The sequence below is a fragment of the Rhinolophus hipposideros genome, assembly GCF_964194185.1.
Source record: "Rhinolophus hipposideros genome assembly, chromosome: 6".
Classification (NCBI taxonomy): Eukaryota; Metazoa; Chordata; class Mammalia; order Chiroptera; family Rhinolophidae; genus Rhinolophus; species Rhinolophus hipposideros.
The window spans coordinates 68,098,445-68,126,151 of NC_138052.1; the positions used below are offsets into that span (position 1 = coordinate 68,098,445).

At 38.0% G+C, this 27,707-nt stretch overlaps 2 protein-coding genes across 9 annotated transcripts in view; one reads left to right on the forward strand and one right to left on the reverse strand.

Annotated features, from left to right (window-relative positions):
• Positions 1-14,983, reverse strand: part of SF3B1 (splicing factor 3b subunit 1) — a 48,402-nt gene extending 33,419 nt beyond the window's left edge. For 2 of the 6 annotated variants that reach the window (XR_013993541.1, XM_081051835.1), the window contains exons 1-2: positions 14,846-14,983; positions 1,319-1,496 (exon numbers count right to left, since the gene is read on the reverse strand). Coding sequence is in view for 3 of the 6 variants with exons in the window: in XM_081051835.1 (XP_080907961.1) it covers positions 1,319-1,346 (28 nt within the window). In the remaining 3 variants the exon portion in view is untranslated. Of the gene's footprint in view, positions 1-1,318; positions 1,497-14,248; positions 14,367-14,783 lie in introns of those variants that run through there. The other 4 variants (XM_081051837.1, XM_081051836.1, XR_013993542.1 and 1 more) reach the window with 4 other exon arrangements.
• A 159-nt stretch (positions 14,984-15,142) lies between these two features.
• COQ10B (coenzyme Q10B) lies at positions 15,143-27,062 on the forward strand. Of its 3 annotated transcripts, none has more exons than XM_081051841.1 (5): positions 15,143-15,445; positions 18,585-18,734; positions 21,615-21,807; positions 24,511-24,612; positions 26,003-27,062. In XM_081051841.1, the coding sequence occupies exons 1-5, from the start codon at positions 15,267-15,269 to the stop codon at positions 26,168-26,170; spliced, it is 792 nt and encodes a 263-aa protein (XP_080907967.1). In that variant the 5' UTR covers positions 15,143-15,266; the 3' UTR covers positions 26,171-27,062. The 3 variants fall into 3 exon arrangements, with proteins under 3 accessions (XP_080907967.1, XP_080907969.1, XP_080907968.1); XM_081051843.1 differs by having other exon boundaries at positions 26,039-27,062; XM_081051842.1 differs by having other exon boundaries at positions 21,615-21,801.
• The last annotated feature ends 645 nt before the right edge of the window (positions 27,063-27,707 follow it).

Consider the following 27,707-nt stretch of genomic DNA (forward strand, 5'->3'; position numbering starts at 1 on the left):
TAAGAATATTAAAGTCACTGCTAACTCGTTAACACGTTTCATTAACTGCAGAAAACTGGACTTCAGTTCCTATGAGTGTCACAACTATTCAATAGCATTCACATTCCAGTCCTAATCAGCCTTTCCAGTTTCATCTGCTTTTTCCCTCCTGGTACCTTTTTCCTGCCACAGCCACCTACTCCATCACACCTTTCACAACTCACCGCTTTGTTACAAGATGTTCTCTCAGGCTCACATGTCCTCCTCTAATTTAAAACGGATCATCCTTTTAGACCAGAGACAAGTCATCTCCTCTATGAAATAGCTCTAAGCATAAAAGAATCACTGTTACCCAGGTTCCCAGAACAAAGAATGAAAATGTATATGCATCTGTCTCCCCATTAGGCTGTAAAACTTTTCATGGCCTTAGTCTTTATACCTCTCACAGACGAATATGGAGCCAGGCACCCAGGAACTACGTGTGAAATAAAAGTGACTCTTGGAAGCTTCGTGTCTGATGAAAACTTCAGATTCCAACTCAGAAAACAAGGAACGCTGCTGCTTCAATTTCTCATACCTCATCTTTTCTGAAAAATGACCCTATTTCCTGTCATTTCTGCATACTCCCTAGTGAACTCTAGCCTATTCCCAACATTTTCCTAATTTTATATACTTCGTACTCCATAAAATGATCAACTGCCTTGAAAGTTTCGTCCATCAAAAAAAGTTACGAGCCTTTCCCTCATCCACCAATACTGTCTCCAAAGAAAAAGATTATACTAAAAGTAATCAAGGGAGGAAAAAGCTACCAGATTTTATTCACAAATCTTTTCGTACAAATAAGAAAAAGGTATCTCAGACGCCTGCACACACACAAATTAGCCAAGGTTAAGAATAATGGGCCTCGGTTTAACTAAATTCGATTTAGGGCGGCCCGAGAGCGGCTGCCGTATTTCAGCGTTTTTCTGACTCTCCTTTGCACAAACTATGCCGACGACAGTTCCGAGGGAGACTAGCTCCCTCGCCCGTTTTCCATGTCCCTTGCCCTAAAATCCTCCTTAGCGAGCCATTTAAACAACGCCCTCCAGTTAGAGAAGAAAAGCAACCCTGAAGTACCAACACCCAAACACGGAACAAAGCGGCTGTGGGAGATGTAAGAGCAAGACGCCATTACGTGGGGCAGTGGCCTGCGCCGCTGGCGCCGAGGGGACCACACGGGCCCTGAAGCGCGGCTCAGCCCCTACAAAAGAAACCAAAGGAAGAGACAGAAAGCTAAGAGGAGATCATTTTAGCAGTCTGGGCAGCGGAGAAGACTCGTGACTAGTGGAAGACCGCTTACCTTCGTGAGTCTTGGCAATCTTCGCCATTTTGTCCACTCGAACACACAGACGGAAGCGGCGCTCCCAAGAACTTCCGCTCGTCGCCGCTGCCACGGAGAAAAATAGCTGTGGGCTGTTCTCAGCGCAGGCGCCAAGCGGGAGCGCGCACCGTCGACGGACACGTGACGGAGCAGCCACCTAGGTGGAAGAGAGGTGCATTGTGGGTGGGGGAGGAGCCTGGAGAGTGCCTCGAGGCAGTTGCCGTGGTGGTCCAGAAAAGGACTGGATGAGCCATAGTGCCTTTAAGTGAGTAACTCTGGCCTCGAGGAAAGTAAATTACGCGAGGACAGTTAAGAACAGTCACTGTGAAAAATACGCTTTCTGGAAGGGCTGGAAGAAACCGCAGACTTTCAATCCCTTCTCCAAATTCAACGGAAGGCGTCTGGGGACCAAATAAAATAGCTTTCTTTATAATGAATGTCTCAGCTGTTGCAGTGCTTAGTTATGGAAAGAGTGATCCTTAGCGTTGTAATTCAAGGTCATTTTTCCTTTAAATAATTACCACTTGCGTAGGAGTTTCGTTTACTACATTTGTTTCTAAACACTATTAAACCTCACAAACAGCCCAGTAAAATGGGCAAATTGTTGCTAATCCAATTTTAAAATGAGAGAAAAACCATGGTGGGGGTATAAGAATTGTGCAACGTCACACAGTTACTAAGTAAACATCAGGCATTCTGCCACCCTTTTAAAGTCTTTTAAAGATTCTTAGAAAACCAGTGATCTTCAGCATTAACAGTGATGAAATGCCTCACAGTGCTAAACGTCATTCCTAAATCAGGAATCTTTTTAAAAATCAGAATACGGAGGTCTTTTTTTTTTCCTGTGCATCAATTATACTAGCATAACCTTGTACCGTCACTCTGGCCTTGGACTTTGGAGTTGAAAAAGAACAGAACTTTCAGAAAGGAATTTGGTAGAGGAAATAGCAATAACAGGGATCAAGGTTAGAGCCATCACAAAGAAAACAGTTTACCTAGCTGTGTAATAGAGTCACAACACAATACTTAGGTACTTCAGTAACTAAAACGTGGGATTTTTATTAGCATCAATGAAAAAACTTGATGGGTTAAAATTTTCAATTGTTTGATTTAATGTTTTGAGTTTAAACAGTTGAGGGAGGAAGGAAATAAGAGAACTGTTAGTTATTATACAAACTATTGATAAATTCTAGTGCTCGCTTCGGCAGCACATATACTAAAATTGATAAATTCTAGTTCTTGGATTAGAAGAGAATCCATAGATAGATATTCCTTTTACAGATTGGTTTATAACCTACCCATAGATTACATGTATTCTTTTATATATACAAAATAGCATATTTTAAAATAATAAAAGGAAAATGAGAAATAAGGAATTAGCGAAGGGTGTTATTATTACCATCAATAATCAACAAATGAAAAGAATTCATCCATATCGACAAAAGGAATCACAATTATGTTGCATTTCTTGGCTCATGTTTTCTTTTTAAAACAAGATAAATTTATGTATACCAGGCAATCACAGTCATGTAAAAATATATGCAAAGGAAATTTACCAAAATGTTAATAGTGAATGTTTATGAATGGTGGAATTATGAGAGGTTTTCTTTATAATTTTTAGTATTTTCCATATACTCTGCTATAAGCATGTGTTATTTTATAAACAGGGAAAAAAGAAATGTATTAGAGAAATGAAAATCATCTGCAAAGTAGGTATCACATATCCTTTGTCTTTCCAAGATAGAAGCTGCATTGGCTGGCCACTTCGTATTATGTACACATTTCTTTAGGATCCTAGGTATCAAGTTAATTTTGTAGGTCAAGGACATATATGGGGTGGTGAGATATGACTTTGCCTAAGATCAAGGGAAACTCCCTTCTAATAGTCGTCTTCTAAAGATTAATTTGTCTTTAATAAAACAGTGACTTGGATATTCAGACAGTAAGAAAAAAAAGGTTTTTCAATAAGTAACTTTCATTTTTCATTTTCAATATCAATAAATAATAATCAGATATTACTTAAAATAGGCTTTCTATCCTATTCTGGTGAGGATTTTTTGTTTCAAACATCAGAAGGGGTGACCACCCCCCTTTTTATAATGCAATCAACATTGATGACATCCAATTAAAAGGAAAAATCCATTCCTTTTTTTAATCAAGGGCACTTGGAGGCTAGCTGTTCCTAGTGTCAAAAAAGAAAAGAAAAATACTGCATTTTGCACAACAAAACAAAAAGACAACCTACTGAATGGGAGAAGATATTCACAAATGATACATCGAATAAGGGGTTAATCTCCAAACTATAAAAGGAATTCATACAACTTAACACCAAAAAACAAACAATGCAATTAAAAAATGGGCAGAGGGGGTGGTTAGCTCAGTTGGTTAGAGCATGATGCTCTTAACAAGGTTGCCCGTTGGATCCCCACATGGGCCACTGTGAGCTGCGCCCTCCACACTATATTGAAACAACTACTTGGTTTGCAGGTGATGAGTCCTGATGAAACACACTTAAAATAAATAAAAGTTTTAAAAAAATGGGCAGAGGACCTAAATAAACATTTCTCCAAAGAAAACATATGTCAACAGACATATAAAAAGATACTCAACGTCATTAATGATGAGGGAAATGTAAATCAAAATATCATTTCACACCTGTCAGAATGCCTATCATCAAAAAATCAACAAATATAATAACAAGTGCTGGCAAGGCTGTTGAGAAAAGGGAACTCTAGTGCACTGTGCACTGTCGGGTGACTGTAAATTGGTACAGCCACTATGTAAAACAGTATGGAGATTCATTGAAAAAATTAAAAATAGAGCTACCATATAACTCAGCAACACCAAATCCAGGAATTTATCCAAAAGGGGGAAAAACACTAATTCAAAAAGATATATGCACCCCCATGTTCATTGCAGCATTATTTACAATAGCCAAGATATGCAAGCTACCTAGGTGTCCATCAGTAAATGAATGGATAAAGATGTGATACACACATACACACAGGATTATTACTTAACAATAAAAAATAAAATCTTGCCATTTGTGACAACATGGATAGACCTAGAGGGTATTATGCTAAGTGAAGTAAGTCAGAAAAAGACAAATACTGTATGATTTCATTTATATGTGGAATCAAAAAAGTAAAACGAATAAACAAAACAGAAACAGACCCATAGATACAAAGAACAAGCTGATGATTGCCAAAGGGGCGGGGGTTGGAGAACGGGTAAAAAAGAAACACACACACACACACACACACACACACACACAGATGTACAAGTACACATGAAAAATATTGCAAAATAGCAAGCATAATTTTTCTAGACATAAAAGAAGATATAATAATTTTTCATCACATTAAATGCTGGCTGCAACTTATACAAATTTCCTTTGGGGATGAAACAATAAAGGCCTTGATGTTTCATGCTATAGGAAAACCAATGACAGTTTATCAAGCCCATCTTTTCTGAGGTAAAAAGACTGTCACGGGGTAAATGGTCCCACAATCTTGATCTGTAGTATTGAATTTTCCCAAAGCCTCCCATATCAAAAGGATATCTCAGACTCTACCTACCCCAGACCAAAAATCTATTTCCAACTGTCTTTCAGTTATGCCTAAAATTCCAAAATTAGTTTTATTTCTGAAAATTTAAGGCATTAAATAAAAGATACCCTTGATATGATATTCTGAAGGTCAATGTGCCTTTCGTACCTGACTTTCCCTTCTAGCTTCAACTTACCTGGCAAGATTCTCTGCTTAGGGAGATAGTACTGGGTTGTTCTCCTGGAAGAGACAGGCACCTGGCCAGCTACCTAAAACCTGGCCTGGAATACAGGACACCCTGCCTATAGACAACAGAAGCTATTGGCTAAGCCAAGAACTCTTCTCTTGGAAATTTGAACATGAAATATAAAAGGAAATTGCCCGTTTTTATTGAAACAGAAAGAATCAGAAAGAAACATCACTTTATGACACAAGAGAAGAATGAAGAATCATGAACTCCTTCTGCTGGTGTACCCACAGCTACCTCGAATCCAGAACCACCTTCAGCTCCAAGCTTTTAAAAGCCCATTCTTTAAATAATACTGCTTTTCTTGAACTAGCTTGGGTCGATTTCTTTTCCTTTCAGCTATATCAGGCCTAAATAGAACAGAAGAGTAGCATATTAATGTCTTAGTGAATTAATTAACTAGCTTCTTTTTCTAGTTAAGTCAGCTGAGAGCTGATTCATAATGGTAAAATATCTAGATTCAGAGTACATATATAAGTCAAGTCTGAGTAGGTGTCCTAGACAGCTAAGGGGTCTGTAGAACAGAAGCATTAAATGCTTGGAATTCTGTGATGGTCTTCTAATGTCCCAACTTGACTAAGCTATAGTCCCCAGTAATGCAAACAAATACTAATCTAAGTGTTGCTATGAAGCCTTTTGTACAAGTGCTTTAATCCATAATTGACTTTAAGCAAAGGAAATTGTCCTAGATAATCTGGGTAAGTCTAATTCAGTTGAAAGGCCTTAAGAGTAAAATGAGGGCTTCCGTGATGGAGAAGGAATAGCACCTATGTACAGCAACTTCAGCCTGTGTCTGAGAGTTGCAGCCTGCCCTTACTGATGAACTGACTGACAGATTTTGGACTTCTTTAGCCACTGCCCACAATCGCATAAACCAATTCCTTGTAATAAATCTCTGTATACATATTACTTTCGGGTCTATTTTTCCAGTTGAACCCTGATTGATACAAATGCCAAAAGTAAATTTCACCATTCATTCATTCAAAAAATATTTACTGAGGCACTATCAATAAATCAATAAATATTTAATGAGGACTTATCATATACCAAAAATAATTTTAGATGCTAGGAATACATGTTGACCAAGACACTGTCCTCATGGAGCTTAGATTCTTTGAGGGAGAAAGATTAAAAAAAAAAATCTGTGTGTGTTTGTATAATTTCAGGTTCTGAAGAAAAATAAAGCAGAATAAGGAGAGAGAGTGGGTAGGATGGCAGTGCAGGATGGACAGAAAAGCAAGATCTTAGAGGGGTGACATTTGAGCAGATACCTAAAGAAAGTAAGGGAATGAAGAATTTGTATTCTCATGAGGAAAGTAAGGGAATGAAGGGAATTTGTATTCTCATGAAAAAGAGTATTCCAGACATAGCAAGTGCAAATGTACCAAGGAAGGAATGAGTTTGGGGTGTTCCAAGAACAGCAAGATGGTTGGTGTGTCTAGAGTGGAGTGAGGCGGGAAGAGTGTCATGAGATAAAGTGAGGTACCTGTGGTACCTGGCAGTACTACATTGTTGAATGAATGAATGAATGAATGAATGAATGTTGAATGAAGGAATCTTTCGAACTTTCTTGCCTCTGTTAACTTGTACAAAGAGACGTGCAAATAATTTTTGTTACTGCATTTTCAATGACAGATGTACAACGCAAGAACTAGAAACACTGTCACTAATGATTCAGCTTAGGCTGTTGTCTCTAGTTAAACTAAGAAATTGGTAGGAGGTGGAGGAAGATGAGATGTCAGGACCAGAAAAGTAGTTGGATTCGTGAAATACGGTAAGGAAGGGATGTTGGGCAGACTATAGTCCTTGGGAGAGTGACAGGTGCTCTGTTGTAGGTAGGTACCAGAGTCAACCTAGATAAGTTGGCAATAACAGTAATAACAATGGCAACAGTACAAAGCCAGTAGTTTTTGATGCCACCAGAACCCAAAGACACCTACAAGGTATAGTACTTCCTTCTTAGTGGTGAGAGGTATAAGAGATGCAGTAGTTTGTTCTTTACTTTGGAGATGTCCAGGCATGCCCTTGGCCATTCTGACCCTAAAACAGTGGTTCGCAACTGGGAGTGATTTTTGTCTCCCAGGGATACCTATATTTGGCAATGTCCAGAGACTCTTCTTTTCCTAAAGAGTCCTCCTTCCTATTCCCACACCCATCACAACCCTCTTTCGCCTGGCTAACTCCTTCTCATCCTATAAGACTGACCCTGTGTCACCCCACCCAGGAAATCTCATCCTAGGAGTGAGCTATAAATAGCGTGCTTTGATATTTGTGTGATGCTTCTAAAATACCGCAAACTTGTCTACCTACCCTAACTACATTGTATTATGAGTGTTTCTGTGTGTCTTTCTCCCTGAACTGGACTATGACACCTAAGGCAACTCAGAGAGATTATTGGCATCTAAAAACCAGGAATATTGCTCAAAATCCTGTTACACACGCAAGCTCCCCACAACAATTTTTTGGCCCAGAATGTCAATAGTGCCACCACTAAAAAATCCTGACCTAAACATATCATTAATTGAGCAGACCCTTAATTTTCACTTATTTCCTACCCTCTGGAGCATGTGTCTTTCCAAGGCTTCCCATGTATTTACCATTTTCCTGGTCATCTGGTCATTAACGTGACTAATACAATTAGCCATTATTATGTGGACTAGTATGATGTTTTGCTGTATGTCCAGATGTCCAGGTCCCTTAAGACTATATTTTGATAGAGTTGAATTGATAGTCTATATTATGGAAGAGTTAACAAAAGCCAGTGGTCAAACTTAAAATGTATACTACTGTCCAGCCCAAGGGAGTGCACACTGTTTTAAATCCTCCTTATTGTTAGAGATGGAAAACAACTCTTTCAGCAGATCAATACCTGCTTACCGTGTACTTTAGGGCATGCTAATCTGCTGTAGCTCTGGCACAGCAACTGCAATTGGGGATACTACTTGATTGAGATTCAGTGATACAGAGATGGGCAATCATATAGGAAAAAATATCCGGTTGATGAGAGGCCAATTACCACAGTACACTGGATCAAACACGCATATAAAGAACACACAGGGATTATGAAAATTTTACACATCCCTTAATAGTAGTCATCTACATAAGTAATACTGATAAACATTTTGTATTCAGAAACCAAAGGTGACTGATTTAAAAGTTGATTTATCACTTATTAAGTTCTCTGAAGCTGTACAACTGGTTGTGTTTTGATTAGTTTTTCAGTTTGGGATCTCTTTATTTTCCCCAATATGACATTTCTGCATTCATCTATTCTTAAATTGAAGATCACATAATTTACTTCTTATCAGTTAAAGTCTTAAATGTGAAAACAAGAAATGTAATCAGGCAGTAAAAATTCTCTGAGTATAGACCATGATCTCAAATTCTTCTATTTTTTCCCAAGAGGAGAAAATACGAGTGGACTTCTACATGAGAAAGGTAAAATATATTCATATCTTTAAATTAAAGGTTTAACAATATCAGAATGCAGCCCAAAGAGTAACCCAAGTCACCTAAGTACATTTTAATCAAATCTAGGATTATCTACTGAATTGCAATTTATTAAAAATACTGTTTCCTCTTAAATAAAACTGCTAAAAAATTAATCAGCAATGAATCCTCTGCAGCTATGCAACATTTTTTTAAAGTTACGCAATTTAAAAAAAACAACGAATTACCAATTTTAAGTGCTGCCAGCTAAAATAGCTTTGTTTTAATGGACATTTTTGTCTATTCTTTTCATGTAATTATTTTGTTGTGCTTTGCAACTCCAGTTTTCCCTCATTTGGATAAAATGTTTAGTAGGTGGAAAACTTAATAACTTATGAAAAGAGTAAAATAAAATTTTGAGTAGAAAAGAGAAAAAAATCTAAAAGTGGCATAAATGTGTAAGAATAGTGTGTAATGTGTAAGAAAGGCTAAACTCTCAGTGAGCTGAGGGAAAAAATGCTAACGACAATAAAAAGGCTTTTGTTTGGAGAAAGAATAATGAAACTAGCTCTGTTGTTTGAGGTAGATGGTTCAATACAACAGAAGACAAAGTGCACTCCCCAATTCATTTCTTCTTTCTTTTCTATTAAGAAAAATAATCCCAAAAATAAAAGGGAACAAATACGACTGAAAGGGAAACGGGCTTAATTTAAATAAAGTGAGCTGACAGTAAGAGAGTAACTGACATCTTTAAGTGAGGGCAGGCAACCTGGCCTAAACCAAGTACATCTCAAATGTCAATAGAACTTGCTAATGTAACAAAAACACTTTTAACAAGCAATCTCAACAAAATGCAGTACTTGTAGAAGAGGACACAAGATCTGAAACCCACATTGCATACAAACTGACTGAAGAAATAATGTTTCACACCAAAAAGACAGAATAGAAACTATGTCTCAGATTTTGAAAATGATAATCCTAACATAAAATATTTTGCCTATTATCTTCATATATCCAGGGTACCAAAAAAATGTATACAAGTTGATACTTACAGAAAGGAGCACTGAGTGCAACCTCTGTCAAGTTAGACTATCCCGGGCCACAATTTTATTCAGGCTGGGAGATGGTTGTTACTCCTTAATCCTCCTCTAACTCCTGCTTTCTCAGAACACTAGGTCTTATCTCCTGGTCTAGGGTGCTTTGGGCCTGGCTTTCTCAGAAATACATGTATAAGAACATATTTATCTATCAAGCATATGTAATATACAATATATATGTAAAAAACATATGCATATATTTGTGTAAAATACAGATATACATATAGATATCTGTATCTATCTATCTATCTATCTATCTATCTATCTATCTATCATCTATCTATCTATGCATACACACCTGGGGTGCCAAAAAAAGTATACAGGTGGACACTTTGGTCAACGTTGCTGAAGCAGCAATTCACCATAATCAGAAGTGTCTGGACGCTGATGGTAACCACTTTGAGCACCTCCTGTAATTGCAGAAGTCAAACGTGACTTGTATTCATCTTTTGTTATTGGTATATATTGAGTATTACAATTTTAATACAGTTTTCCTCTCTTAAAATATGTATATATATTTTTTGGCACCCTCTGAAATACCACAGAAACCCCAGTATTTCTGCTGCTTTATGATCCAGTGCTGAATGAAAGACACATACATATAATTATAACACAAAGTGATTAAAGAGTGATGTTTGTGGTTTTTAGGAGGATTGTACAGAAATATCAAATCATGCTACCTACAGCTACAGCTAATTTTTAGGGTGAGATTTCCTGGGTGAGGTGACAGTGGGTCAGCCTTATACGATGAGAAGGAGTTAGCCAAGTGGAAAGCAGTACAAACGGGATGGAAATAGGAAGGAGGACCCTCCAGGAAGAGACAGTGTAGGCACTAAATACCATGGTGTCTCTACGGGAGCTAGAAGCAGTTCTGTGCGGAGGGATACCACAATGTATGACAGGGAGTAGCAAAGGGGGAATTTTAGGATTGGATAAAAAGCTGGTCACATTCTAGGAAGAATACATTGTTTAAAATAAACTCTGATTGCCCTAAACTAAAATTTCTGGATCTGGAGAGCTGAGAAGAGCCTCTAAACTATGTCGTCATCCTTGGTGGCTCTCCTGGATAGCCAGCTATCCTCTTTTCTCTTGTTCAAATTTCTAGTTTGAATCAGTTGCTCAAATTTCTAGTTTTGACTCACTCTAATTGAGCTGTTTTAAAAAACAGCTCTAATATTTAATATAACAAAATTGCTACTACATCTTTCAAGAAGTCATTTGTATAAAGAGCATTTTGAAGTCAGAAAACAAGGGTTTACTCGCTGGCTGTGCAGCTTTCTAGTTTGTGCTACTTACCATTCCTAAACCTGTTTCTTAGTAGGTCTTAGTAAATGTGCTTAGTATATTGGATCAAAAAGGCCTCATTGTACCACTTCAGATGCACCAATTTCAACCACTGCTTATTTCTCAGATCTATTGAGTCCTAGCTTGGTGGGGTTTGGGAGTAGGTGGTGTGTCTCATCTATGCGTCTCAGGCACTAGCACCAGCCAAGCAGTGCCCCCCGCCCCTCGGAGATCTGGGTTCCAGCATTTTGGGACCTCTCCACCAAATTTGTAAGTTCAAATAACCCCAACTTCTTCCTTGTTTCCCCAGCCCTAGGGGTGTATGCAGAAAAGAATCAGTCCTATCTGCTATCCTTTCAAAGATCTGCTTATAAGGTTGGCTCTAGGTTGGCATTTGGAAACTCAAATTTCAGGTGAGTTCCCACTATCCCCAGAACCGATAAGACTGTCTCACTGTGTCTAAACAGTGCAAGCAATATGGTTTATCCTGAACATCAGCCTTCCTTGTGGAGTCTGGAATTTGGGTACGTGCCAAGTAGAGGGTGCCTATGTGATCAGCCCCAAATAAAAACACTGGGCATAGAGTCTCTAATAAGCCTCTCTGCTTGGCAACATTTTACACATCAGAATTTGTGAGAAGAATTAAGTATGTCCTGTGTGATTCTATGACCTCACTGGTAAAGGACCCTTGAAATTTGCACCTGGTTTCCTCCAAACATCTCATATGCTCTTTTTCCACTTACTAATTTTGCTTTGTAACCTCTCAGTGTAATAAATCATAGCTGTGAGTACAGCTAACTATATGTTGAGTCCTGTGAGTCCTTGTAGCAAATCATTGAACCCACCAGTGGTCTTGGGAACATGGGGTAGTATGGTACCTATTTCTTGCAGTTACTATTACTTTCTTATCCCCTTTTTGTCACCATAGTTCTCCAATCCCTGTCTAACAGCGTCCTTATGTTAAATTTTCTGTTTAAAATAACTGGTATAATTTTCCTGATTGGTCCCTGACTTACAAAGTCAGTCAGTAAGGGCAAATTGTCTAGTTAATCCTCTTTGATTGTCTGATTTTTATCAGAAACTAACATCTGTAATAGTATTAATCTTTTGTAACTCAGTTCCTGATTCAGTCAAGGAAGGTGTTCTTTCAACCAAACATTTCACAAAGATAATGCCTGTATGAAATCATTGAGCATGCTAGGAAGATTATTCTATTGATCAAAAAGGTGACAATAATGAGTTTATGTGAATTTAAAAACTTGTTTTATTTCAGAAAAAAATATGTGATGTTTAAGTAAAGGTCTTGTTCTGTGGTTAAAATTCATCCTATGTTTGTTTTGACTGGAGGGTTGATTAAAAACAGTATTAACTCAAAATCATAGGCATCACCATTTACCTGAAGCCTTTCTGGTTCTGTTCAATTTATATTCAGGGTCAACATATGCAGGGTCAATGATTGACTAAGTGGAAGTCAATCAGGAGGATTTCATTTGGGAAGATCACATGAAAGACCATCTATTTATTTTTTTATTACAGAAGATTTTAAACATCTATAAAAATTATATACCCTTCATGTACCCATCGATGTACCCATCATCGAGTTCAATAATTATCAACTAATGATCAATTAATTTTGTTCCATCCACTTTATTCCTCTGCCCCCGCAAGATTACTTTAAAGCAAATCAAAGACATATTTCACCTGTAAAATCTTCAGTATGAATCTCTACTGTGTAGAGATACATTTCAGTCGAATTTCTCAGTTTTGTATGTCTTTTTCTGTTTAGTTTGTTCAAAAGAAAATCTATTAATTAATGCCTCTTAAATATTTTAAATCTACGATAGTAGATTTAAAATCTTCTCCCCTTCTTCCTTCTTTACTTGACATCTATTTGCTGAAGAAATTGGATCATTTGTCTTACGGAATTTCTCACATTCTCTATTTGGCAGATTGTATCTCCTTGGTGCCATTTAACATGTTCTTTTATTCCCTGTGTAAACCAGCATATATAAAGCTTGACCAGATTCAGCTTCAATTATTTTTCCCAGAATATTTAATATGTCGTGTTGTGTCAAATATATTTTTAAGAGCATAGTTAGTTTGAACTCTAAGATATCGCTTCCCATAGGTCTGTGCCGAGTTTCATTTACTACCAATCATTTCATATCGTATAGACAAACCTTTTAACCCCCAATTTGTGTAAGCACTGTCATCTACTGAAACGACCAGAGTTTATTATATTATTACTTTTTTTAATATTATTACTTTTAAGCTTATGACATATGTGTATTACTCTGCTGAGAAGTCAAATGTGTGCCATACACTGTCATCTATTACAAAGATTCCTTTATTTACCTTTAATTTTTTTTTTTTAATTGGGAAACTATTCAATTAGGTGGCCCAATTCAGTAGGTATTTTCATGTCTGGGAAGAACTGAATGAGAAAATGTTTGGCAAAATTAATAAAAGAAGGCCTTATAGCAAGTGCATAAGTACATTATTATACTGAAAAATATGTTTAGCAGACCTTCTAGTTAACATCACCCATGGTTTGAAATAGAACTTAGCAGAAGGTGGTAGTGTAATGTCTATGTTTTGTAGACACCGGCAACCACTATAGTTTTTTAGTAGGGGAATTATATGATGAAAAGTTGTTTTTAAAGAAAGACATTACTGAAAATACTCAAGATTTAAGTCCAGAAGAGCAGGGATTGTGAATTTGAAGGTAATCTGATATAGAATTTTTTGGATGCAGCTACAAAACCACCTGAATCGACAAACACATCCTATGTTGCATGGAAAAGTGTTTGACAAACTTTGTAGCTGGGAGTTTCAACTCACTTCACAAAGCATCAAGTAAGGGATGACTGCACTGAACAAAGCAAGAGTAGAAAATAACAAGCATACACATACCTAGCAGCTGAAATGTTTCTGTAAATGTAACTCAGATCAAGTCACTATTCTGCCCTCCACTTCAAATGACGTCCCTTCACACTTGGAATAAAATCCACAGTTGGAACCACTAACCTCCCAGGCTCTCTGACAAAGCCCTCACCACCTCTGATCTCATTTGCTCCCACGCTCCTCCTCGCTCACGGATAGCCAACGCCCCTGCTCTTCCTAAAACAGGGCAAAGTTGTCGCACTTGCTGTTCTCCCTACCCGAAGTAACTTCCCCCACCCAACCTTCACGTAATTCACTTCCTCACGTCATTTAGGTCTTCGTTCAACATCACCTCCTCAGGGGCCTCCCTGACCACCATACATAACATAGTGCCTCACCTTACCCCTCTTCATCTCCTTACCTGCTTGACTTTTTTTCTCCATCATATGATCATCTGATGGTGTGTAGCACACTAACTGATCTCCCCCCTAGCATATAAGCTCTATGACGGTAAAGACGTTTGTTCACGTATCCGGCACCTAAAACGAAAGAGTAAGTGCCACAACACTATTTGTTGACTACATTCAATCCACTATTCCATTTACTCCTCGAAACTGTGTGCAGTAGATAGCATTGCTATTCTCAGTTTACAGGAAACTATGTGTACAACGGTTAAATAAGGACCTGGGAACAAAAGGGTTGGGGGGAAAAAAAAAACGAAACCCGTCAGGACTTGATGACTGACGGATTCCTGGTATGGGCGAATCAAAGCAAAGCTGTCTGGTTTTAATGGCACGAGGGAAACCCAAGCCATACACGACCACCAATCCAAATGCTGGCCCCGCAGGAAGCAAGCAGGTAGAACTGAGTACCTTCCCTAAGAACGTGACCTTATGTTGCCCTTACAACAACCCCACGGGGTTGCGCCGCCAAGTACCGTATTAGACAATCATTACCAGCAAGACTGACCGCCACACTTCGCAGCCAGGAGCGAGGGCGGGTCCGGCTCCGCACTCACCGGTGTGGACAGTTACATAATTAACACAGAGAAGGTCCGGCTTCCTCCGCCCCGGGGCTGGGCTCACGTGCTGGGCCTCGCGACCGAGAGCAGCGCCCAAAAGAATCCCCGCGGTTGGCAAATCCCGGGAAGAGTTCCAGCGCCGGGGGGTGGGGTGAACCGTCACCGTGAGTCTTACGTAAAGCGTAGGGGCGGGCGGCGAGAACAAGAGGCCGGCCGGGGAGGGGGTGTGTCCAAGAGGCCTGGCGCTCCCTCTGATTGGCGGACGGAATGACCCGCGCCTTTACACTCGGCCCTACGGCGGTGGGAGCGTGCGTCAGCTTTGCGCAATCGGGGTGGGAGGAGGAGCGTGTCTGGTGGCTCATGGGGCTTGCGGATTGGCTGAAGGGCGCCGGAGCCGGGCGACCTGGCCCCGCCGGAGATGGGCGGTGCTGTGGGCTTGGTCCTGGAGTTGGTGACCGGCTTCAGTGAGACGATCATGGCAGCTCGGACTGGTCAGAGGGCCCTGAGAAAGGTGGTCTCGGTCTCGGGTTGTCGTCCAAAGTCGACGATAGCAGCTGGAGCCCCCAATCCGGCGCAGGGGCCTGCGCGGAACGTCAGGTAATAATCAACTCGGGCGCCGAGACGTGGGTAGTTTTCCACCCAGGCCTGCTGAGTGGGAGTACGAGGGGGGATTGTATATTAGACGAGGCGGAGCCAGATCCGGAGCGTTTCCGCGTCTCTGGAGGGAAAGGGTCTCCTGAGTTCAGCATTTAAGGGACTCGGGCGCCGCGCCCATCACCCCGGGCCGGGCGCTCGCCGGCCTATCCCGGCCGCCCGGTCTGTATTTGTGGCTCACTGCCCTCGCGAGAGACGGTGAATCATCGGCGCAGCGACATTGGAACAGCTAATAAAGCAATTCGCCGACCTGTGCCTTTGGGCTCTTCCGGTCCCTTCCCCTACGGCCTGCTGCTGCTGCTGCCGCCGTCCGAAAGTTTTAGATTTGCCTGCGAGGGTTGCGGGCTGCTGGGCGTCTTGGAGTTTGTGGCCTGGTGTGAACCCCCTTCTGTTCCTGCTGCGTGCCAGATGGCCAGACGAGCTTTCCCAGTTTCTGGGAGAGGTCTTTGCCCCTGCCCTTTGATTCTTGCAAAACCAAACGTAGCAGACGTGGGGGACTTGGATTTTTTTTTTTTTCCACTCCACTGTAACTTACAGGTCCTGTAACGTTGAGCCAGAGTCTGCCTCGATTTCTGTTGTTGTTGTTGTTGTTGTTGAGTGGGTGTGTAAATGGATGTGGAGAGGTGACGAATTCTGTACATCCACCCCTTCGTTTCCTTTTAATAATAACATTGTAATAAGTTATGCTGAAAAATGAAAGATAGTGTTTAAAATGAAATGAATTGTAAACAGGAGATGAAGGGAGGAAACACAAATCTGGTTGAGCTCCGGGACATTTGGATTCCATGAAGAATTTAAAAAATGCCTACAACCCAGCCAACTCATCATTTTAGACAAATATTGGTTAAAACTGGGATAAAATCATTTCAGGTCGTTTACTCCTGGTTTAGGACATAGCCTGAAAAAGTAGTTCCAAGCAGAGCAGAACAAACATTATTGAGCTTCAGATCTGCTTGTTTTTTGTGTCTCCCCTTCTTACGCTTCCCACACGCCTGCAGTTCAAGCCCTGTTTCTCTGTCTAGCGTAGGACACAGCTCCCTAGCCCACGCGGGTATTATGAGGCTTGCGCTCCGTGGGTCGCCGATTGGCTGCTTGTGGCAGCTCTCACTGGCTGCCGTCTGCTCACAATGGCTGCCGGCCACTCATGACAGCCACCGGCCTCAGACTCCAGGGAGAGCTGATGTTCACAACCTTAGCTGTAGAGGGTGCAGCTCACTGGCCTGCGTGGGCATCAAGCCAGCAACCTCAGCATGGGGAGCACAGTGCTCCAACCACCTGAGCCACCAGGCCCGCCCCTAGCTTAACCATTTTCATTGATCTCTATTTCATTGCCTCTGGAAGAAGCCCATCCAGTTTTTATAAACAGCTTTAATTGTATAAAAGTTCTTTTGTGTTACGGACCCCAAACTTGTCTCCCTCTACTTGGGCTTTTGTTTTACATTTTGGAGCCATATTTTCAGGTATCAACCCTTACTTTCCATCTGAATATTCCCAGTTTCTTCGATCATTCTTTGTTTAACTTGATTTTCTCTTCTTCCCCACTCAAACTGTAGGGTGTCTATGTCCTTAAAGAAATTTTATTTATATGTAAATCATACTTCATATGGATACAATTTTATATTTGATAACATAAGGAGATTTCACCAGACCACCCCATTTCCCTTTAAAAAAATAATTTGAAGATGTAATGAAATCTAACTCTCTTACTTGGAACTCTTCAACAGCTTCTTACTGAGATTAAATTCCAAATTGCTTTATCCTGGGCAGTAATCCCCAGCATGATCCAGTTCCAACCTGTCTAACATTATTTTAGACACTCTCCACCTGCTATACTGCTGATACACTGTTATAGTCTTTTGTAGTCTGGACTCCCTGCTGCCTGGAATGCCCCCTATCTCCCTCTCCTCCATATATAACTATATATATACAAACACGTGTATGTATTTATGGGCACACACATTTATTATATACATATATACCTATTTCTCTCTTTGCATGGCTATCTCCTTACCATTATGTGTCCGCTGAAATACAACCTCAGAGCTGACTTCCTAGACCCCGATCTAAAGGAAGTCCTACTCGCATGTTCCCATCTCCTTTCTCTTTTAAGCACTTTTTTTTTGGAATCTTCAACTAGAATGTAATCTTCATAAGACTCATGTTTGTTTTATTCACCATTCTATCTATATAGTCACCATTATATCCATTATATGTCTAGCACAGAATAGGAGCTCAATAAGTATGTGAACTAATGCATGAATAGTAGTGTAAAATAGTTATGCAATAATCTCATTAGGGAAAGGCTACAAATATTTAGGTGAACAAAGGTATATCGGGGAATCTGGATTCAGAAGTACCTCAAACAGTTAACATTCTAATTACCTTGGCATATGTTTTATACATATATGCACGAAATGGAGATCAGAAAATAAAAGGAGAACAGAGTGACAGTTCTGACAGGATCATCAGATCTCCAATCTGAGAATGAGACCTAATTTCAAATCTAATAGAGTAAATCAAGAATTAAGGAACCCCTATGGATCCAGCTGGGGAAAAAAACCTGGGTAGATGAGTTGAAAAATATATAATGAATATTCTAGCAAGTGTATGGAAGAATACATTGTGACACATGACTATAGACCAAAAGTCAACTTTTTGAGATAGATCCCTTTTGTGCCAGAAGCTTCTAACCCTAGCTATAAGCTGTTATTTTTAGTTTTCTTTACAGTGCTTAAAGAAGCTTGTTTTTCTTACATGCTATCGTGGCCTTATGTGCATGAATCATAATTGTTCTTCTATAAAGTTTATAGTTCTTATTATGCTACAATAAAATTTCTGTTTGTTCTCCCCCCCAAAAAAAAAAAGAAGAAGCTTGGTTTTTTTTTGTATGTGCGTGCGTGCGTGCGTGCGTGCGTGCGTGCGTGTGTGTGTGTGTGTTTCAGGAATATTGTAAAGTTGCAAAGCCTTCTGAAGTGTGATAGGTATTTTACAATCTCTAATAATTTGTGTTTACAATTTCTGTAATTTGTTTTCCTCTTAATTTTCGATGTCTCTCTAAATCAAGTAATTTTTGTCTTTTTAGATATGTAGCTTCCTGTGGTATACTGATGAGCAGAACTCTTCCACCAAATACCTCAGTGTTGCCTAAGGAGATATATGCAAGAACTTTCTTCAAAGTAGCTGCACCATTAATAAACAAAAGAAAAGAATATTCAGAGAGGAGAATTATAGGGTTTGTATATATTAGTTCTAAAAGAACATGTTCACAATTTTCTATAGAGTATCATAACTTTTTTTTTCTGGATTCTCTTTGTATAGACTAAGCTCTGTTTCTAGGTTGGCCTTTCCATAGCCCTTGCTATTTTATAAATATTTGTTGAATTAATATAATTATATAGTAACTTTATAGGATAGATTTAAACCTTGACATGGAAAGAATGGAACTGTTTATGACCCGCATTGTTGTACACTGTTCTTTTCTATAATGACAACATTACTGATACATCAGACATATTTATATATCTCCCTCACATACGCATATACATAGATGTACATACAGGCGTACTAAGAGGCTCCTACCATCTAGAACGAAGGTTGGCAAACTTTTTCTGTAAAGGGTCAGATAGGAAATCTGTTAGGTTTTGTGGACCATACTATCTCTGTTGCAACTACTCAACTTTGTCATTGTAGTCCAAAAGTAGCATAAATAATGTGTAATAAATAAGGGCGTGGCTGTGTTTTTTTTGTTATTTACGAAAACAGACATTGGAGCCTGTTTGGTACCTGATCTAGCAGTATGTGTAGCAGAGGCTAGAGACTGTAGTTGCTAAACCAGCATCCTTTCATATGAGAATTCCTGCAATGGGGTCTTAATTCCCAACAGGCCATTAAATATTACATGAATTCTTGTAAAAGTACATATGATTCATTTTATTCAATTGCTTTTTCCTTTCTGGTTTTCTGTAGTAAAGGACTTTCATAACTTTTGTCATTAAATTTACCTTTTTTACCTTTATTTTTGGGTAGTCACTATATTAGTTAAGGTAATGGTAGCAACTATACAGTTTATTTCTTTCTCATGTAAAGTTCACATGGGTGTTCCTGATACTTCGGTAGCAATCCTTCAAGTAGTAATTCGGGAACCCAGGCTCCATCTAACTGGTGACTTTTGCAATTCCTTAGTGGTCAGTTTCTTAAAAAGATACACCTGCTTCTTAACCACATTGGTCTAGAAGTGACCAGTGCTCCCTCCTAGATTTTATTGGCAAGAACTAGTCACGTAACCCTCTCTAAATGCAAGGAGGGGAGGACTGGGAATTTGTAGCCCCTGATGGGTCACTACTTACCAAGGAAAAGGAGCTCAAATCTTTGGATGGGTGGACATCTTTGCCACAGCTGGTATCTGTTTAAAAGAGAAATGACAACTAACAGATAATAAATCAAATAATGAATTAGTTTGTTTTAGTCTTGAATCACTAATAATATCTTCCTTTTACTGTGTACTACCATTTGAAAGGCACTATGAGTGCATTATATTTCTTGTTCAATTAATTCTCACAATAGACATGTGAACTAGGTATTGTTATTTCCATTTTAGAGATGAGGAAACTGAAGCTCAAAGAGATAATGTACATTAAGTGTCATGGCTCCAGAGATTATTTTTCCCACTATATTTTACTTATTCTTACTTCCTTATTTCTCATGCTAAAATTCTTTTTATTGCGAATTGGTCTTATCCAGTGATTATCTTTTTCCCTCGTATTTGACGTAAACACATAATAATAGCTACCATTTATTAAACATTGTACACTGCCAAAATTGTTTCATTTAACCCTGAAAAGAATGCTTAGGGGTATTTTTCAATGATGAATGAAGAGAGTGAAGTAGAGAAGTTAAGCAACCTACCTAGGGTAACATGGCTTACTATGTTTTAGAGGAGATATTTGAACACAGTCTTTTCTGACTACAAAGTCCATCCCCTTGACTTCTATGTTGTACTACTTTCTTAACCTTTGTAGACTACAAAGGTTAAGACATTAGCTTCCAGGATACAAGGTTTCAAACTTTTTCATGGGACTTATTTCAGTATTTATTTCAAAGTGTCTGAAAACCTGGGGAGGGTAGGTTTTTCTCCCACTCCCTCTGTTGTGGGCCTCATTTTATGATCATAAATATTAATTTAAATTAATATAAAGACTTATTCTGGCATATTCAAGAAATACCCTTTTGTAATTTTGATTGTTATTATTTAAATTACTTTATAATTTTGAGATGAATTATGTTTTAATTATGTTGAGTTTTTATAACCAAGAATAATATATATCTAGCTCTGGTTTTTCAGGTTGTTTTTTACATGATTCCATGCAGTGTTATTGTTTGTTTGTTTATGATTTAAGTCCTAAAGTTTTTTTTGTTGAATTTATTTCTAGATATTTTGCATTTCTATGGTACTGTTGTTTTCTGTTTCTTGTTAGTAATGGAAAAGTATTGATTTTTATATATTTCATAACAGGCTACCTTCCTGAAATCTGAATTGATTCTCTCCTGAACTGATAGTCATATCACCTCCCAAATGATAAATTTACCTAATTATTTTCCATTCAGATGCCTCATATTTCATGTTCTGATTTAATTACTTTGACTAATACTTTCAGAACAATGTTACATAACAATGATTATAGCCAGCATCTTTGTCATATTTCTGTCTCTAATGGGAATGCTTCAGGTATTTTACCATCTGTGGAGAGAATCATGTAGTTATTCTTCTTTGGGCTAATTAATACTGTTATAATAATACAATACTTAGTATGAAACCACCCATACATCTTTAAATGAGTTGCAGTTAGTTGTAGCTTTTTAATGTACTAGATTATATTTGCTGATACTTTACATAGAATTTTTGCCTCATTATGACCTCTGCTTTATATGTATATCTAGCTGCATTTTATTTTCTATGTTGCTTTCAAGCTAATCATTCTAGAGTGTGGTTCAACATGTGTGCCAAATGAATTATTGCTCATACACAGTAAGTTGTATGTATGTTCAATTTTAAGTATACATATAACACCACTAAATGCAGTTAACACCGCTCTTTTTTTTATTAAAAAAAAAGATACTCTATGCAGGAAATGTATGATGTCGTATCAGGAATGGAGGATTACAAGCATTTTGTTCCGTGGTGCAAAAAATCAGATATAATATCAAAGAGATCTGGATACTGCAAAACACGATTAGAAATTGGGTTTCCACCTGTGTTGGAGCGCTATACATCAGTAGTAACCTTGGTGAAACCACACTTGGTAAAGGTAACAGTTCTGTTTTTCTGTTGTTTTTAAATATTCCCCAAATGTTGATTCTAGCAAATGGATTAAAGTATAAGCTTAAAAAGATTTCCCTAAATTAGTAGAAGAGAAAGGATAAAAACAAACCATTCATTATATTTCCTAAGTGTTTTATTTTATACAATATTAGCATTATTCTTTCCAAGTAGAACTTTGACTATAATATGGAAATGAGAAACTTCCTCTTTTCCTCCTGTTAAGGACTGACCTGCTGCCTCACTTAATGTGCTAATTCATTGTTTAAAGATGTATTTGAGAATAACACAACTATATATGTTCAGCTTTCAGTTGTCCCTGGGTTCAGGTTCTGGATTTTAATACCTAGTATATATATGTAACATGTAATAAAAATCATTATAACCAAGGGAAGAGCAGAAGCCATGTGACATTTTCTGTGAATTATTAGCTGCCCCAAATGTGCCTGTGACTTAATGTGTCAGTTATTTCTAGTCTACATGAATCTGTAATGAATGGCCAGAAGTCCTTGAAAGTTTCAGCACATTTAATAGGAGCAACAGGTCAGTGAATCTTACTGCCTAGTTCACAACATAAACATTTTATATGGCGTAGTTAGAATGGTCAGGGTCAGTTCAGTCAGAACAACCGGGTCATCATCATAACACCTCTACTGTGTTCAGTATCTCTGCTGTTCAGTATGTCTGCGTGTTTCCCCGGAAATAAGACCCAGTCTTATATTAAGTTTTGCTCCAAAAGACGCATTAGGGCTTATATTTAGGGATGTCATCCTGAAAAATCATGCTAGGGCTTATTTTCCAATTAGGTCTTATTTTCAGGGAAACACGGTAGGAATGATGTTTTTGCCAGTATTGTATGTATTGAAGCATACTAGTAAAAATCTGTGGGTCCTTGGGCTAGATTATTAGTACAACCCTGCCACATTTTATGAAAAAGTAGTCAGAGGAAGATGCCATATTGTGTTGAGTATTCCCAGCAGCTGTTTCTCTTTCATTGTTAAATTTCCTATAAGCTTCTTATGTGATTGTAAAGAAGTGCAGAATGTATTATCTTAAAGTTGGATAACTAAAATAGTAAGATTTTATTATAGATTTTTGATGCTCTTAAAAATTAAATGGCCAATATTGATCTATATATAAAGCTGAACCCTTTGAAGAAAATTTTTACTTCTCCCCACTGACTTAGCGTACTGTGACTAAATTCATCTATTAATATTTTAATACTATTATTTTACCATGTCTAAATAAATTTTAAGACATTTGCTGGTTTCCATTTTAAAAATTAATATATTTTCTTTTTTTTATTTTCTTTTTATAAACATGTAAATAGAGCATTTCTTTATAAGTGATTATTAGTATGGATGCAGTTGATATTCTTTGTAATGATTCTAGCATGTTATCCTGATAATTAATTCAAAAAAATTTAGATGAAGAGGAATGAAGAATAAACTGCAAATAGATTATTTTAACTCTTTGCTCCCAGGTTGAACTATCTGTGGAGAGATCCAGATATAGAGAAATTCTGTGTTTAGGGAAGCTGCAGCTAAGGAAGAAAAGTGACTTACATTGGGGAAAATGAGTTTACCTATGCAAGTCTTTATTTTGCTAATCTGTAGTGTATAGCCTCAGGGGAGGGACCGTGTAAACTGCAGGGAATAAGTTATCAAAGAGAAAAGGGGTAAAGGGTCTTAATCTTTTATTAGCTGCAAGGTATGCCAAAAGAGCTGAAAATTTAAAGCTTAACTGAGGAAGGGGGTGTAGACTTTGAAACAGGAATTTTAAAAATCATCTGCTGCTGAGGTAAAGTGATTTGCATTCTTGAGGTCAGTTGTCTACTAGTATAATAAGGCCCAAATAGCATTTTAGGATAGTAAATAAAGCTGCTGAACTTCATTAAAGGTCATAACCCATCCCAGCCATGGACTAATGACTGTGGTTCTGGCCACCATTTTTCACACTGCAGAAGGCAACTGTTCAGTGGGTCTCAATCAGCATTTGTTTAATGATGTAGAATAGGAAATACCAGGGTGCCCTGCACATAGTATCACTAAGTCTTATATTTCAGTGTGTACACACACATAAAGTAAACGTGAGCACTGAAGAGATTACAGGTCAGAAAGCATCAGGTTAGGCACAGGAGTCAGGGCCAGAGTTTCAAGATAACTGGAACCATGGAGGCCTCTAGAAATAAAGAATAATAAGTGAAGGAAATGTGATTGATAAAAATCTTTGGGAGGGAAAGAAAAAATTACAGAATTGTGGTAGGGATCTCTGCCAGATACCTTATAAATGTTTTAGCCATCTCATAGTGATGGTATAAAATAGGTCTTATACTCATTTTACAGATTAAGGAAATATGGTAGAAGGAATTAACTTGTAAGTGGCAGAGCTGGAAATAAACTTGCACAAAAGTCACTCCCTGCTTTGCTGCTGGAGAAGAGAACTCAATAGCACAGTGGGTGATAGCAGTGGAAGAGAGAACAACTGGCAATCTTGAGGATCCCAGGAGTAAAGAAAATGGCTTATATTGGCTAGAGGTCACTTCCTAATACCAAGCTAAAAATGAGATGTTCTCATCACCTGTGGTCTGACCTATAAAAATATTAATATTTAAAGAAGTCACCCTCAGTCATAGATTCTGGACAACCCAAATGGTGTTTTACTGTGGCTTTAGTTTTTCATTTTGTTCTAGGCATCCTGTACCGATGGGAAGCTGTTCAATCATCTGGAGACTGTTTGGCGTTTTAGCCCAGGTCTTCCTGGCTACCCAAGAACTTGTACCTTGGATTTTGCAGTAAGTCTCTCATAAAGCCCTTGATTGGTTCCAAATATCACATGAAGTTGGTAAAGAAGGAATAATCCGTTTATTAGAACACAGGTGCCATAATTAATAATCTTATGTGTATAGCAATTACTGAAAGACTTAAAAAAAAATCTCAAAGTTTTGAGTATTGAATACCTTTTTCTACACTAGTTTATAAGAAAGAATACTAATGAATCTTTCTCTTTTTTTTTCTATTTTTTGAAACCTTGAATAGTGTCATTCCTTCTCTATTTTCTAATTTTTATAAGTCCACAGATTATAAGAGATATGCTATAACTTTCCTACCAGTTTAATAACAGTTTATTAACACCAAATGAAATCTACACATTGGTCGGCATCTTATAATGCAAAAATAAAGTGCGAAGGGGAAAAATAATGTTTTTAGAATCTAGGGACTAGGTTATTTTGTTCACATCACCTTCGCTGTAGAAAACTTAAAGCCACTTGTGGCTTTTTCTCTGCCAACAGATAACATATGTGTTCTCCATATTTGCAACTAAGGAGTTACCTTTAAGAAGTGGTTATAATTTTAATTAAATTCCTGTATGCTGTTCTCAGCTCTTGAGTTGCTTTTGTTAAAATAGTAGTGGGCATTAATGGGACAGTTGGGGAAATTTGAATAAGGCCTGTGTAGATTTGATAATAGCATTGTTATCTAGTGGTATTAACTCCCTCTGTTAATTTCCTGGTTTTAATAATTGCACGGTGGCTATAGAAAACAAAAATAGGGGAATATGGGTGATGGGTATATGAGAAATCTTTGTACTATTTTTGCAACATTTTTAAAAGTTTTAAAATTTTGTGAATATTTGGTCCTTATAACACTATTTCTCAAACCTTGTCTTGAATTCTATCTTGAGGGAATATAAAGTTCTAGATCGTTGTCTCCTTTAAGATTGACTCACCTATCCTGTCTGTTTTGTGGATCAGTCTCATTGTGCTGCTGCTTCTCATGGGAATGCCTATCAAGAGGATCACTTTTCTTCCTTATTTCTTTTAGGGAGGTGGGATAGACCTAATAGGGGCTCATTAATAAGAAGCCAGAGTGATAAACGTGGTATTCAGCAAAGCCATTTTTCCAGTTGTTGTTTTTTCAGTTAATAAAAGCAGACTTTTTGCCTTGAAATGTGAGTCACTAGCCTTGTTTACTTAAGTTTATTGAGCCAGCAGTTGTGCTTATTGCAGTACATAAGACTCCCTCTTCTGAGAGGTGTTAAAAATCTCATCTAGATATTCCCATACAGCTCCATATCAGCAAATGAGCCAAGCAGCCCATTTCACATTGTGAACATCACTACCCTAAGTAGAGATGTAGTAAAGGAAAGATTGTCCTAAATTAATTATTAATATGTTCCTACAGATTTCTTTTGAATTTCGCTCCCTTCTACACTCTCAGCTTGCCACATTATTTTTCGATGAAGTTGTAAAGCAGATGGTAGCTGCCTTTGAAAGAAGAGCATGTAAGCTGTATGGTCCAGAAACAAGTATACCTCGGGAATTAATGCTTCATGAAGTTCATCACACGTAAAGAGAAAAAAGAAATGGAACTGGTCACCTACTTGTAATTTTAGTTTATTCACTTTTAGAACATGCTTTTATCATTTGTTTTCAGAAGTCAGAAAGCACTTGTTCAACCCAGCTTTGATGATAAACCTACACCATTGAAAATTTGCACTTGGAATATGGAACCACGTGTACATAGAATTCAATCAAGTATAATTCAAACTAATGTGTACAGTAGCATATTTACAATAACGGGACGTCATCGCTATTGCTAGAATACCGACATCACTCTTCTGAGCAGAAACTGAAACTGTAAATTTAAACCTTTTAGTTCCATTACCTGAAAGAGGTTAGTTGAGATACTCACCCAGTATATATTATATTAACCATATCACATTTAAGTTATTAAATTCAGACTATTTATAACTTATTGTCATAGGCCGGCCTCATGGGTTAGGATATTTGAGTAATCATCAGATACTTACAGTAAAAGCTTTGACTTAAAAATACTATTAATGAAGGTTCCCTGGCGCTTTTCTAATTTTTAAATTGTTCTTATGGGAAGTGGTAGGTAATTCAAAGCTATAGTGAGGTTAGCTCCCTGATAAACAGTGAATACTTGTTCTTTTTTTTGGTGAGTGGTCCAGAGCTTTAAGCTACTGTTCTCATAGTTTGCAACCTTCTCCCAGGTACTTTGTTCTTTCAATAATGCTGATTGTGCGTCAAATTGTCAAATTGTCTACAACAATGGGCAACAGATAAAGTTAAGTTGGTTAATAGGCCTCCAGCACCACGCATCCCTATTTTCTATTTATTGTGTGTACTCACTTTCAATAATGTATTTCAAACTGATATTTTTGTAAACAAATCAATGTAAGGACGGAAGTGGTAACTTAATAAAGTTAATTTGTTTATTTTTTGCACAGTTATTTCAGTTATTGAAATCCTCAACCCTCTTGTATTGCCCTTCCAATTTATTAACTATGTTTCCTCAGATCGATAAGGGGCCTCAATAATTAGCCCTACATAAATGCATGTTTGCATCAATTTGTTCAGTAAATGTGTTTTGAGTACCTGCTCTCTGCCAGAGGTGGAGTACGCAATGGTGAAGGACTCACAGGCCACTCACATAGTGCTGGGTTGTGCCTTCACACAGTAAAACAGTCTTTCCACTTACAGATGAGGTACCTCCCCAGAGCATAAGTAGTTTGTATATAATTATATACCTTTCAAAAACAAAGTTTTTTAAAAATGGCAAAGATAAGACCCAGACACTTTCTTTTTCCCCCCTGTATAATACTGCTTCTCTTTTGATGGAAATAAGATCCTGTACTTCACTACTCTTACAAATTCCACAGGTAAATTCTTAGGTTCAGAATCTGACTTAGTGGTTGGGATATAACTGGGTTGGTATCATGATAGCATGTAGGTGGTATTTTGGTGAGAGAGTCCAGGAATACCCAAATATTACTTTGATCTTTTGACCCATGAGGTTCCCCAAGTATGGTCACAACCCAGGTCCCAATAAGTGGTAGAGACAGGATACAAACCCAAGCATTCTG

Bases quoted from the DNA above. Each gene is read 5' to 3' on its own strand.
- COQ10B (XM_081051841.1), top strand. From the start codon at position 15,267: ATGGGCGGTGCTGTGGGCTTGGTCCTGGAGTTGGTGACCGGCTTCAGT. The intron at 15,446-18,584 runs GTAATAATCAAC...TTGTCTTTTTAG, and splicing joins GGGCCTGCGCGGAACGTCAG to ATATGTAGCTTCCTGTGGTA. The intron at 18,735-21,614 runs GTTTGTATATAT...TTAAAAAAAAAG, and splicing joins TCAGAGAGGAGAATTATAGG to ATACTCTATGCAGGAAATGT.